Below are 14,286 nucleotides of genomic sequence, written 5' to 3' on the forward strand. Positions count from 1 at the left end.
GTTTGTCATGACATGCGAAAATCTATTGATTTTATTAGCTAACAAAAATGTTTGTGAAATAGTTAGTTAGGCATCACAGTGAAGCTTGGCAAAGGGACTTCTCGTGAGGCCTACAAGGCTGGAAGCACTGTATGTAAAGTGGTACCCTCTAATGGATACTCATTTGTCAACTAATACATGACCATACTAGAGAAGCACACGTCTCGCACACACGATGACCCTAACAGGTTCTAAATGTGTATGTGGACGATCTTTAAATACGCGGATGATTATTATTTGAATAACTGGATGAGTATTCGGCATAAACAAAGTCATTGTCATTTTAACACAAGAAGCAAGCAGTGTCACATTGTACAAATAGCTATTGTTTGTGTTGAGTAGCAAAATTCATTCATTAGTTATTTGGCATTAAGAAAAGCAAACACCAATGCGGTGACACATACCTGTTCCATATAACTATCTGGAAAGTAGTAAATCCCTTCACCTTGGCAAGGCACTGTGATCAAAAGCCTAGCTCAAGCATGCCATAGCTCCTTGTATAATGCATCGCTAGAACTCCCTGCACAAGGAATTCATTGTGTGAACGAGGCAAACAATTCAAGGGGCCTTTCACCTTAATTTATAGCGGCAAATTTTAACAGTTGATCATGAGTTAATTTAACCAGTATTACTATCTAAACTGGTACTGCATGTAGGGATCAAGGACCCACCACTCGCCTTGGTAGCACCAATTTATAGTGGCCTCGCATACACCACTCCCAGCACAAAGCAGCAAACGCGACTCTGACTATGCGTGACCAACGTGACTACAGCAGGTCCTCAATATGTTTTTGAGTATTACTCTTGGTAATTTGGCAGCAGCGGCGATGTTGTGACCCAGACAAACACAACATCATCGAGGCCCGAGGCCTCCATAGTATTGCATCCCTCGCCATGCAGCAGCCCGATGTCGGTGGCTCCATCGACGCTTCATTAAAGCGTCGCCGTCCTCGACTTGTTGCGCCATTGGCAGCAGCGCTCGCTTCATTGCATCACTGGTGGCGAGCGTCGCCGTCCTCGACTTGCTGCCCTGCCATCCTTGACTTGTTGCGCCGCCCGCAGCATCACCTGCTCTATTGCAATGCCGCCGGCAGCAACGCCCACTTCATTGCAGCACCGGTGGTGAGCGTCGCCGTCCTCGACTTGCCACACCGCCGGCAGTAGCACCCACTCTTCATGGCAGCTCCAACGGAGCTCCATTGCAGCTCGGGCGCCGTGGTGCCGGGCTCCATTGCAACCCCGGCAGAGCTCCATTGCAGCTCCGGGCGCCGTGGTGCCGGGCTCCATTGTAGCCCCGGCAGACGATGCCCACAGTATGCCGTCGTCAGCCGGCGTCCATACTCTTGCCTCCGCCATCTCAGGCTCGCAGCAGAGCCACTGAGCTTTGCAGCTGCCTAATCCAGCCATGGGCCACTCCCTCTACCTCACTTTCTCTTGGGATGCGCATGGAGGCCATCGATTTGGCTGCATCGCTTGATAGAGGTAGCAGATCGGGGAGGTAGGAGGGGCTTGGGGGAGGCAACAGATCAGGGAGAGAGGAACAGAGGAAGGGAGGAGGGGCTTGGAGGAATATGTGGCTGTGTGTCTCTTGGCTGGAGATAAGAGAAAGGGAGGGCGGTGTGAGGACCCCACGGAAGCATGTGGCACACTAACAAGGCGGTTGGTGGAGAATAAGAAATCATGCAGCTCCTATATTTATGCAGCAACAACAGATTATTCATTTCCTGATACACTTGCAATTTCATAGTAATAGCCTGTGAAATTATGTCCAGTAATAACTCGGTCTCACTATATTCAAACGCATGCATAACTGTTAAACATGCCAGCTGAAATCAGATACAGATAGGTCAGCTTAATGATTCTACTACTTTTTTCTAGATGTCAGCAGTTAAACAAGAGGAGGCAGACACAACCAGCGATATCGGGGACGGCCAAATTACCAAGAGTAATACTCAAAAACATATTTATGATGACTATTGACAAGTTTCAAATCATAGACATCATTTTATCTTAGCATGATTTTATTTATTCATTACAGACGAACCGCTATGTCGCAAGCACAATAAACCATTTGAGTATATTCATCACCCACGCAAAGCAAGCTCAATGCAAAAATTCAAAGGAAATAAAATCAATCTAAAGCCAGGAAAGTATATTCTCCGCAGTAAGAGCTACATTACTCTTCTCATTCCAACTACTCTCATCACAACTACAAAATGGTATAACTTTGTATAATTTAACATAGGTAATCCTGGCATCCACTACCTAGATGAGTTTAGTCGGCACGTTGTGTGGGGGCAACAAAGTTAAGCTCTACAACCATAATGTTCGTAGGCTGCGAAAGCTCATCCATAACACCACCACACCTAATCAGTACTATGTGTGCCACATGATGGAAACATTTGCTACAGATGGCAAAAGGATGGTAATCCTTTGCAATTACTTTGTTCTATTTCATACAATGACATCATATAAAATGATATACTAACTAACCTTTACTATCATTTTCAGTACTTTAGGGTTTCTGTTTCTAAGGGCTCGCTTTTCTCACACATGGATGCTGACCATGGTGCCAATCATTACTGGAGACGGAACTACCGCTATCACAACCCGCTTTATCAAGGGTGTTGACAAAAGGGCCACCATCACTAGAGGCTAGAGCGACTTCTTCCATCAGGCGCACATGGAGGAACGTGAAGCATATGCTTTCGTCTTCAAATGCACTTCCAGGGGACTGCACCTAATCGTCTACTCAATATAATCAAGTTGCAAGAGCCCCTTGTTATATAACTTAGCATTAGTATACATGCCTACCAAGACTTCTATGTTTATCATGCTTTTAAATCTGATGTAATCACCTAAGACCATCCTATGTGTTTAATTGTCGGTCATTTGCTGCTTAGAGTGTTGCCTGGTGTGCTTCTGAACCAATGTATGCTTTTGCCTTCAAGTGCACGTCCAAGGGCCTCTGCATAATTGTCTATCAGTATCACTTGCTTGTTGCATGTAGTATCATGAGCTGTGCTTTGGCAACAACAATACTTTAAAAAAATCTTCCTTTGTCTACTGCATGTTCTCTGCTCATTGCAAATATGCAAGCTGTACTTTTTAAAATTCTTAGTGTAAAGATGTCTTATCAAGAATATTTGCTTGAATAAGTCCAGATGTATGCCAACTGAAAAGGCTTTTATATATGTTTCAATCTGTATCTACATATTTCAATGCACACTCCTCCAATACATGGCTTGTGCTCGGTCTTTGCGCCATGGGCGCAACGGGTCATCTAGTATAGTAACAATGTAACATGGTGCAGACCACAGACCACCAATAATTTCATATAAACTGAACATCGATGCATCTTTTATTGAAAATGGAACAGATGGAGAAGGTGCAGTGCTACGTAATGCAGTTGGTGAAGCTATTGCAGGAGGTTACTGGCCTCTAGATCGATTTTTGATGCAGCAACAGCAGAGGCAACAACGCTTCAGAAGGGCAGTACATGATGGAAAAGTTGGGTTGTGTTCCAATAATAGTTGAAATAGATTCTCTAGAACTTGTACAAGCTTTTAATGGGGATCATTCAGGTGTGGAGTCCATACTCGGCTATACTAGTAGATTGTTTTTAGATTGCATCTAGAATTGGGAATATCTCTGTGCAACATTGCAACAGGAAGTGAACATGGTGGCGCACACATTAGCTTGGCATGCTTTTACTTCTAATTCTTTTCTGTTTTGGGAGGGTAATCCCCGTAGCTTTATTGTCCCGGGTGTAATGAAAGATGAATAATTATTCAACTTGAAATAAAGTGCGCCATGATGACATTCCCTCAAAAAAAATCTGAGCCAATTCACGTCAAATTGTAGCGCTATACCTCCCTCGCAGTGAGAGCACTCGCTTCCAGCAGTGCCTTATTAGGCTGGCCCGGCGTGGGGAGAAACGCTGGTTTTTTCTTTCCTTTTTTATTTATTTTCTTGTTTTATTACTTTTATTTAAATTTCTGAAATGAAACAATATTATAGTATCTAAACAAAAAAATCAAAGCGCTTTCAAAAGAAAATGTACGTGCTGTGTTTAATAAATGTTTAGGCAACTTTAAAATAATATTGGTAGCATTAGGAAAAAATGTTTGTCACATTCAAAACATTTTCACACACTTTCAAAAAATGTTTGTGTCATTTTAAGAACTGTTTAAATATTTGCCTAATTCAAAATTATATTTCATACTATTCAGAAAATGTTCACATGTTTTAAAACATATCACATTTAAAAGAATATTTACAAAATATTAAGAAAAGTTTTGTATAGTGTAAGGAAAAGTTTCGTGCCAATCAAAAAATGCACATTCCATTTTAAATAATTATTCACATGTTTCAAAAAAACGTCTCTAAAATTTTGAAAGCAAAAGTATTTAGACATTGTAAAAAAAGGGCTGCTACGTGTCGGCCGGTGGATCTTTTAAAAAGATCCACCGCCTCGCGAGCCGTCGAATCTGACCCAATCTAACGGGTGAACGTATTTCTCCACTTTGCAACAGAGATCTTATTGTAGAAACATTTATAACATTGGTTGTGTTGCAGATATTTTTTTGCAACACAGGTCTTGTTGCAGAATTATTTTTGCAATAGTTTTGTTGTAGATTTTTCTTGCAACAGAATTGGTGTTGCAGAATTTCTTTTTGCCATCTTCGCTTTTTTGGAACACATGTATTGCTGCGGAAAGAACTTATGCAACACATGTGATGTTTCAGAAAAAATTACCGAGGATGCTGCAATCCAAATTCTTACCTGCACTGCCCACCATCGACTTCTATAAGTTTTTCGTTAGACCGGCGGCCTCCACTTGAGGCGATGCTTGCACTGTGGATGGCAGCGACGAGTGGAGGTCGTCTTCATCGTCATCCGGTAGCAGCAGGGGCGAGTGTTGATGTATAAATGTATTGCTTAGTCGCTTCCATCAGATCAGTCTTTTGGTTGCATTGGTATGCACTTCTACATGGTATTGGAGCCAAGAGGTCTTGAATTCAATACCTGGCTGGCGCAATTAAATTGCAGCCCACTTTCGGTCCACGTTTAGGCCTGAGGGAGCCACACGTGAGGGGAAGTATTGACATACTCTTCCATCAGATAAGTCTTTTGGTTGCATTGACTAGACCACTCCATGTAGAAGTGCATTCTCTAACCAATGCAACCAAAAAGACCAATCTGACGGAAGAGACTAAGCAATATATTTATATGTCAACACTGTCCCTCATGTGTGCCTCCCTCAGATCTAAACATGGACCAAAAGTAGGCTGCAATTTAATTGTGTCAGCCGGTCTTGAACTCAAGACCTCTTAGCTCTGATACCATATAAAAATGCATGCTCTAGCAAATGCAACCAAAAAACCAATCTGATGGAAGAGTATGTTAACAACGGACGTTGTTGATAGAGGAGAGGAGGAGCAAAGAGGGATGGGCGGTGGTAGAGACGACCAGAGATAGCGATGGCGGCAACGGCGGTGCAGCTGCTAGCGCCTCGTTTGGATGAACGAGAGATGTGTGGAGAACGACCGAACCTGGACGTTGTTTCAAGAAGGAAGCGGCGTGCAAGGTTGAAGGCCCACGGGGCACCTGTCGTGCACACGAGAAGGCCGAGCAAAATTGCAAGCGAAAATGTAATAGACCCGTGTGAAAACACGCCCAACATAAAACGGTGATCAGCGTCATCTCACGATGCAGCGCGTGGCGGATGCATGCTTAAAATCGGCCGATTGATATGAAGCTTTTCCCTAAAAAAATGTCCACGTAGTTTCATAAAATGTTTATTGCCATTAAAAAATGTTTACGTGTATTTGGAAAATGCTCAACATGTATTGATTTTTTTTCTTCAAAGCATGTATTTGTCAAAAATGTACATGTTGCTTTTGAAAATTGTTTAATGTGTATCAAAAAAATGTTCCACGCGTACACTAAAAATATACAATGTATATTAAAAAACATAGACATGTGTTGAAAAACCTTGCTGAAGAAAAACACACAAAAAACCAATAAACATGATGAAGAAAGGCACACACTTTTTTTGAAGAAAACACGTGGAAACCGAAGAAAGAAAGAAAAACAAAAAGGAAGGAAATCAACGAAGATATGCATAAAAACTAAAAAACAAATGAGATAAAAACCAGAAATAGCAAAGCAGGATGGAAAACTGAAAGAAAAATTGGAAGAAAGTTGATTGACTAGGCTGACTTATTAAGGGAACTCCTTGTGGTAAGAGTACCGCGTTGACTCGCACTAAGCGAGAAATAGCTCTCATGCCACCCTACCCCCTCGACACCAGGATTTCCTATTTGGCGCTTCACGCGCCGGTTAAAATCTTAACCGTACTTGGCGCTCCCCGCCATGAACGAACAGACCGACCCATTTACGTATAGGAAGTGTGGTTTTCAAGTTTTTGGAACCTTCCAAAAGATTTCTAGGTCCGACTGGCAGTAACATTATGCGCGATCTGGTGGGTTAGGAGGAAAGCGAACCACGAGGCAATCTTCCAAAGCCCGTCGAGCACATCAGTTTATTTGAAGATTCATATTATGCAGGAACCCATGTCTCGTCGCCACCTAAGGATTTGTTGCAATGGGTCAATAGCAATGACGAATAGAAGAGAGGGGGACGGGGTCCCCTTGTCGTAGCCCACGACCATACTTGATGAGAACGCCAGCCACTCCATTTAAAAGGATCCTCAAAGATGTGGAACACAAGACAGTTGCAATCCAATCTCTAAATTTACCGGGGAAACCTCTCCATTGAAGAAGGTTGTAACACCCTGATTTTTGGCCCATTTTTCTTTTTCTTCTTTTTCTTCTTCTTCCTCTTCTTCTGTTGGATTCTCTGCTTTCTGATTGGCTTTCTTTGATCAACTCCTCTGAACTGAACAAACATGAAACCAACTAAAATCCACCCTTACTAGCTACTCTTCTCTTCCTAGCATCTTAACTTTTGATCATAACTCAAACCCAAAAGTATGTTATTTTTATAAAGAATATGTGCCCTAGGGCATTTGGATTATGAAGCAACTAACTTCTCTAGATTTCTAAAAATCCCTAGATAATTCTCATAAATACTTTGGGTTAAATACACTTTAGATAAGTCCCTAGCCCTTCCAGAAACTTTTGCATTTGAGCCCCTCCTCCTCTTTTTACTTTCTGGCCCTTCTTTCACTTTGTATAGCAAGTACTAGCTAGAACGATGTTATTGCACTGAAACTTTGCATTTAGACTCACCTTAGTACCTAGACCAACTACCCCAAAGCTCACAACCAAACCTTTAGTAGTTTTCATTTTGCACACAATAAACACCTTGTACCCAGGAACTTCTAGAAGGTCTAGTTGGCAGCACACGTCATCCTGGACCCACCTGCAGCCACACATGCTCCTAGTATACCACCCCTAGCTACTAGACAAAGCCAGATACGCCCAAAAACATCAGGACACAACTGCCTTGGTGACCAAAGGTGGCATGCCAGAGCGCACACTCTGTGCAACACCCGGCCCCTGGCCACGCGACTGACACCCAGCCGCACGTCCCCGACGCCCTTGCCACACGCAGCACCACGCATCCGAGCCCCTCCCAGCATCCAGCCATGGCTAGGCCCCCTCCCTTAAACGCGGTCGCGGCCATGACCACTATGCGCCCGTGCACCTAGACTTGTTGCGACGCGCTAGGCCGGTGCAGAGAATCTTGGCTGGTTCCCCGACTCCTCATGTGAAAACTCGAGCCGCAGCCAAAGCAACGAGTAGGCTGGCGGCTCTGCCAACCTCCAGCGTGAAGTGCGGCGGTGCCATGGCCCCAGCACCCCCAGCGATCCTACAAAAGCCCCCCCCCCCCCTGCATGACCTCTTCTCCTCGCACCTCCTCCATTCCCTCCCCTCGTCTTCACACATGCATCGAGCCCCGCCATAGTAATACGTCCATTTTGCATCATGCTTTGATATTGATATTTATTGCATTATGGGCTGTTATTAAACATTATGTCACAATACTTATGCCTTTTCTCTCTTATTTTACAAGGTTTACATGAAGAGGGAGAATGCCGGCAGCTGGAATTCTGGGCTGGAAAAGGAGCAAATATTAGAGACCTATTCTGCCTAACTCCAAAAGTCCTCAAACTCCACGGAAGTCATTTTTGGAATTGATAAAAAATACTGAGGGAAGAAAATACCAGAGGGGGCCCACACCCTGGCCACGAGGGTGGGGGCGTGCCCTACCCCCCTGGGCGCGCCCCCTGCATCGTGGACCCCCGGCAGGCCTCCGGTGTCCATCTTCTGCTATATGAAGTCTTTTACCCTGGAAAAAATCATAAGCAAGCTTGCGGGACAAAACTCCGCCGCCACGAGGCGGAACCTTGGCAGAACCAATCTAGGGCTCCGGCGGAGCTATTCTACCGGGAAAACATCCCTCCGGGAGGGGGAAATCATCGCCATCGTCATCACCAACAATCCTCTCATCAGGAGGGGGTCAGTCTCGATCAACATCTTCACCAGCACCATCTCCTCTCAAATCCTAGTTCATCTCTTGTATCCAATCTTTGTCCCAAAGCCTAAGATTGGTACCTGTAGGTTGCTAGTAGTGTTAAATACTGCTTGTAGTTGATGCTAGTTGGTTTATTCGGTGGAAGATTATATGTTCAGATCCTTAATGCATATTAATACCCCTCTGATTATGAACATGAATTTTATTTGTGAGTAGTTACGTTTGTTCCTGAGGACATGGGAGAAGTCTTGCTATTAGTAGTCATGTGGATTTGGTATTCTTTCGATATTTTGATGAGATGTATATTGTCTCTCCTCTAGTGGTGTCGTGTGAACGTCGACTACATGACACTTCACCATTGTTTGGGCCTAGGGGAAGGCATTGGGAAGTAATAAGTAGATGATGGGTTGCTAGAGTGACAGAAGCTTAAACCCCAGTTTAGGCGTTGCTTCGTAAGGGCTGATTTTGATCCATATGTTTCATGCTATGGTTAGGTTTTATCTTAATACTTCTTTTTTAGTTGCGGATGCTTGCAATAGGAGTTAATCATAAGTCGGATGCTTGTCCAAGTAAGGGCAGCACCCAAGCACCGGTCCACCCACATATCAAATTATCAAAATACCGAACGCGAATCATATGAGCGTGATGAAAACTAGCTTGACGATAATTCCCATGTGTCCTCGGGAGCGTTTTCCTCTATATAAGAATTTGTCCAGGCTTGTCCTTTGCAACAAAAAGGATTGGGCCACCTTGCTGCACCTTATTTACTTTTGTTACATGTTGCTCGTTACCAATTACCTTATCACAAAACTATCTGTTATCGATAATTTCAGTGCTTGCAGAGAATACCTTACTGAAAACTGCCTATCATTTCCTTCTCCTCCTTGTTGGGTTCGACACTCTTACTTATCGAAAGGACTACGATAGATCCCCTACACTTGTGGGTCATCACATAGCAGCCCCTAGCTCGTGAATTGACTCGAGCTCCACCGCACAGCTCACCACCGGTAGCTCGCACCTCTCCTCCCTAGCCCAAGCCAAGACCACCGTCAGAACCCTGTTAATCCACTGACCCAGACACGAAACATTAGCCCACTCTTCGCCAGAGATCAGCAAATCTCTGTGGTCAATAACCAACAGCGGGATCTGGATACCCATGTTGGCTCCCACATGTTTCACGATGATCTCATCGGATGAACCACGATGTCAAGGATTCAGTCAATCCCGTATACAATTCCCTTTGTCTACCGGTATGATACTTGCCCGAGATTCGATCGTCGGTATCCCGATACCTTGTTCAATCTCGTTACCGGCAAGTTTCTTTACTCGTTCCACAACACATCATCCCGTGATCAATTCCTTGGTCACATTGTGCACATTATGATGATGTCCTACCGAGTGGGCCCAGAGATACCTCTCCGTTACATGGAGTGACAAGTCGAAGTCTCGATTCATGCCAACCTAACAGACACTTTTAGAGATACCCGTAGTGCACCTTTATAGCCACCCAGTTACGTTGTGAAGTTTGGTACACCCAAAGCATTCCTACGGTATCCGGGAGTTGCACAATCTCATGGTCTAAGGAAATGATACTTGACATTAGAAAAGCTTTAGCAGACGAACTATACGATCTTGTGCTAGGCTTAGGATTGGGTCTTGTCCATCACATCATTCTCCTAATGATGTGATCCCGTTATCAACGACATCTAATGTCCATGGTTAGGAAACCACAACCATCTATTGATCAACGAGCTAGTCAACTAGAGGCTCACTAGGGACATGGTGTTGTCTATGTATCCACATATGTATCTGAGTTTCCTATCAATACAATTATAGCATGGTTAATAAACGATTATCATGAATAAGGAAATATAATAATAACCAATTTATTATTGCCTCTAGGGCATATTTCCAACACTCTTCCCCGCGTAACCACGGCTTCCAAGGTGGTGGCACCCCATGTTCCTCTCTTGAAGCCCGTTCATGTAATTCAACTTTTCTCTGGCAGCTTCGGCATCGCAAGCCGCCTTGAATATTTCATACCGCTCTTCCATAATTGTCGGATTATCCTTTACAATCTCAGAGTAGGGTTCCTTTACCCACCTTCCCGGTGCGGCAAATTCCGGGCACTCGATATGTCCTAGTTTGTAGCACAAGCCATGCCAAAATTCACGAAAAATTTCGGGATGACCTTTGCTAAAAAGTGGACAAATCGAGCACCTGAAATTTGCCGGAACGGAAATGAATCAACATTCCGGAAAAACATAGGCCACTCGGCTTCATTCCCTGGAAACAACAAAAAGCCACTTTGGCACAACCGAACCACTTCAATGTTACATATAACATGAGCAAACACTATTGAGGAATTTGCATATAACATGACCACTTCAGTGAAAAGATATAATCAACAATAATGGAATATGCAAATGAACATCAATGACATATATCATATAACATCAATATTATTTTTCGTTTACATAGCAACAATTACTTTAACCGAGTTTTTGAAAAGAAAAACAATTCTGTTTTCTGTTTATAGCTAAATGCCATAGCTACTGTTTTTTATTTATAGCTAAATAATTTTGTTTTTTGTCTAAAGCTAAAAGTCTAGGAAGAGATCAACTTTAAAATAAAACTTGCCTAAATTATTTTCCTTGAAAAAAAGTGGTCTTTTCAAAACCCCAAAACCTTTGCAAAATGACCTCACTAAACACTTCTCTGCCTAGGACAGAACCCAAATTCTGTTCTAGCTATTCCTCTCTCTCTCTCTCTCTCTCTCTCACACACACACACACACACACACACATTATTTTCTTTTCATCCAAATTGTTTTAGGGCAAATATTCCAGCAAGACCTTATTAGAAATTGCAAAGGAACTCCATTTTCTCTAACCCTTCTGACCTCACCAAAATTTCTACAGCAAGACCTTAGTACCTACACCCAATTTCTTCAAAAATATTCAGGTCCATAGTCCAAATAATTCAAATTTCATTTCAATGAAATTTGGACCAGATTCAGGTCCATAGTCCAAATAACTTTTTATAGCTAAATGCTACTGTTTTTTGTTTATAGCCTCTATTAATTTAAAGCTAAATGCTACTATAATTTATATATCCTTCGTTAATTTAAAGCTAAATAGAATTACTGTTTAGGTATTTTCATCAAAATTTGCCCTAGTTAATTTCCTAAAAAAGTTTGCTAATCTTTTTTCCTAAATGCTAAAAAAATACCTAGGGTTCATATGAACAACATCACAGTAGCGCTCTATGAAATTTGCCCTAGCTAGCAGAGAGGGAGAGAGAGAGAGAGAGGAGGGCAGGAGAGGAGAGGGAGAGGCTTACGGTCTGCGGCGGGGGCGGGCTCGGGCAACTCTTGGCAACGGCTTTGCCGGCGGTATTTGGTCCTTTGCCGAGTGTCCGTGGCACCCGGGGTATAGATCGATTCAAGTAGTGTGACCTCATCACATAGTTGGTGCGACGAGAGCAACAAAGCAAGAAAATAATTCCCCGCAAAAAAAGCAAGAAAATAATTTACCTTTGGCTGTGTCGCGACTCGTGTGGATGTAGAGCTGAATCAGCGAACTGCAGATCGTCCCCAGTAGTTCTCTTGCGAGCACTCCACTGCGAGGCTACAGCGTCCAGATCTTCAGCCTCCGCCTAAGAAAGCAATGTCGAGCCGGTAGAGCCAGTCGCCTCCATTTACGAGCTGCCGCGCTCGAGCCAAACGAAGCAGCTGCGCCCAGCCAGGATCTACCTCCTTGAGGTCCGCGCCGGAGCTCTCGAGCTGGTCAGCCGCTGCGGCCACCCGGGATCCATGCCTGGCTGAGCGCTCGAGCTGCCGCGTCCGGCGAGAGAAATGGCCAACGGCAGGAGTTTCAATCCGGCGAGAGAGTATGGGGGCAAGGAGGAGGACATTGCGGCAGCTTCATCCCCTCCGTCCGGCTTCTGAGTTCTGACGGAGAAAGAAGAGTAGGAAAGCAATACGACTGACAATCGTTCTGGAAAGAAAATCGGTACATCCATCCAAGTTGTATGACCGTACGAGTGGATCTCTATTACGATTCGGTCCAACGTTTGGACAGAAAATCGGACGTCCTACTTTCCCTTCCGGTTTTTTCTCGCACGGTGGAACTCCGATTCTGACTCCGGGATCTGATCCGATCATGCTGTGTATATATACATGATGAAATAAGGGAAGGCAAGGCGGTGAGTCTTCCTCTGCTTCAACTACTGCGCCAACGCTGCTTTGTGGCGTCAAGTTGGAGGCTGCGCTACCGATCGAATCGATGGAGACCTCAGGTGGAGGTATCCACGCTCTAAGCGACGACGCTCTGGTGCACATCCTCGTCCGCCTCCCATCGGTGTCGGTGCTCCGTTGTCGCGCCGTCTGCAAGGACTGGCATCGTGTCACCACCGACCGTTCCTTCCTCATCGCCCACGCTGCCAGCCGCCCCCGCGAGATGGTCGTCCAATTCATCAGCGACCAATACCCGGCAGTGCAAGCCATGTCTCTCGAGCCGACACAGGAGCAGACATACCGCTTCCTTTGCGACCATGACCCCTCCGGCAACATTGAGAATGTCTTGTATTCTCTCGATGGTCTGCTTGTGCTAAAACAAAGTTGGACCCTCTTCATCATCTGCAACCCGGCCACCAGGCAGTGGACCAACCTGCCTGAGTTGGGTCGGCAATCCTACTGCTCGGTCTTCGAGTGCGGCTTCTACTTCCACACTTCTTCGGGCGAGTATCGCCTTTTATGCCATGCCATTCAGAAAGGCAAGGAAGAATTTACTAATTCTAACTTCAAACCTGAGACGAGGCGTCGCTACTACATCCTCTCGGCCGGTGCCATCCTACCACGTCAACTGGGGCCAGCTCCTTCCGACCCATCCGGTAGATTACCATACTACGAGGTTCCAGTGGCTCATCGTGGAAACCTACATTGGCTCTCTAAGCACCCTCAAGCCAACCACACCAGAAAGATGCTAGCATTCGACACGGCTTCTGAGACATTCCGGCTCATGTCCCAACCCTCGCCAGACAATACCGTGAGGACATCCTTATTTGAGCTCGATGGGGAGCTCTGCGTCGCGGCTATGTCAGAATGCTTGACATCCCTGGACATATGGGGCCTACAAGACCACAAGGCGGAGACCTGGACATTGCTCCATCGAGTCCATGTGCCGATGCCCGTACTTTCCAAACGCGATGAAGTATCGGTGAGCAAGGTCATCTCTCTTGGGAACGGTGCCATCCTCATCGGATGTCCTAAATGTGACATGGCCAGGATGTACCATCTCAAAGATAAGAGGATGATTCGCGGAGATTTCAAATTCGGTAGTGTAGTAGATCCCAGATTCCTCGTATTTCATGAGAGCCTCGTGCCACATGCCTTTTTTGACTCCCCTCGCTGCCAGGATCTTGAGACTATATACTTCTCTGAAGGGAGCTAAAATCTTTTTGCAGCAAAAAAGTATTTCTTTCTCTTTTTTTTTCCTTAGTGGTAGGCGATGTGTCGTGATGTGTTTGTGGTGGTTTACCTAAGACCTTAGTTTCTTGGAGATGCTTATATGAATAATATGGTATGTATGTGCATGTTTCACATCAAGGGGTAAAGTGCGCGCTTGTCTGCGTGCACATCTGTTTTTTGAAAAAATAAATAAAAAGATAATATAATGTATTCGGCGGGTATCATCCTATGTGGATCTCTCTTTTTTGCTGAAATATCCTATGTGGATACCG

The 14,286-nt window shown here is 44.5% G+C and overlaps 1 protein-coding gene and 1 pseudogene across 1 annotated transcript; one reads left to right on the forward strand and one right to left on the reverse strand.

Moving 5' to 3' along the window:
• Positions 1 to 316: 316 nt before the first annotated feature.
• Positions 317 to 1,588, reverse strand: LOC147967647 (uncharacterized; annotated as a pseudogene).
• An 11,242-nt stretch (positions 1,589 to 12,830) lies between these two features.
• Positions 12,831 to 13,997, forward strand: LOC147967648 (F-box protein At5g49610-like). Its single transcript, XM_087523206.1, has one exon. It carries the CDS (start codon positions 12,831 to 12,833, stop codon positions 13,995 to 13,997), a length of 1,167 nt encoding a protein of 388 aa, XP_087379332.1.
• The last annotated feature ends 289 nt before the right edge of the window (positions 13,998 to 14,286 follow it).

The sequence above is a fragment of the Triticum urartu genome, chromosome 5A, assembly GCF_056163025.1.
Source record: "Triticum urartu cultivar PI428250 chromosome 5A, HENAU_Tu73, whole genome shotgun sequence".
Taxonomy (NCBI): domain Eukaryota; kingdom Viridiplantae; phylum Streptophyta; class Magnoliopsida; order Poales; family Poaceae; genus Triticum; species Triticum urartu.

Excerpts from the sequence above, each read along its gene's own strand:
- LOC147967648 (XM_087523206.1), top strand. The coding sequence starts at position 12,831 with ATGGAGACCTCAGGTGGAGGTATCCACGCTCTAAGCGACGACGCTCTG.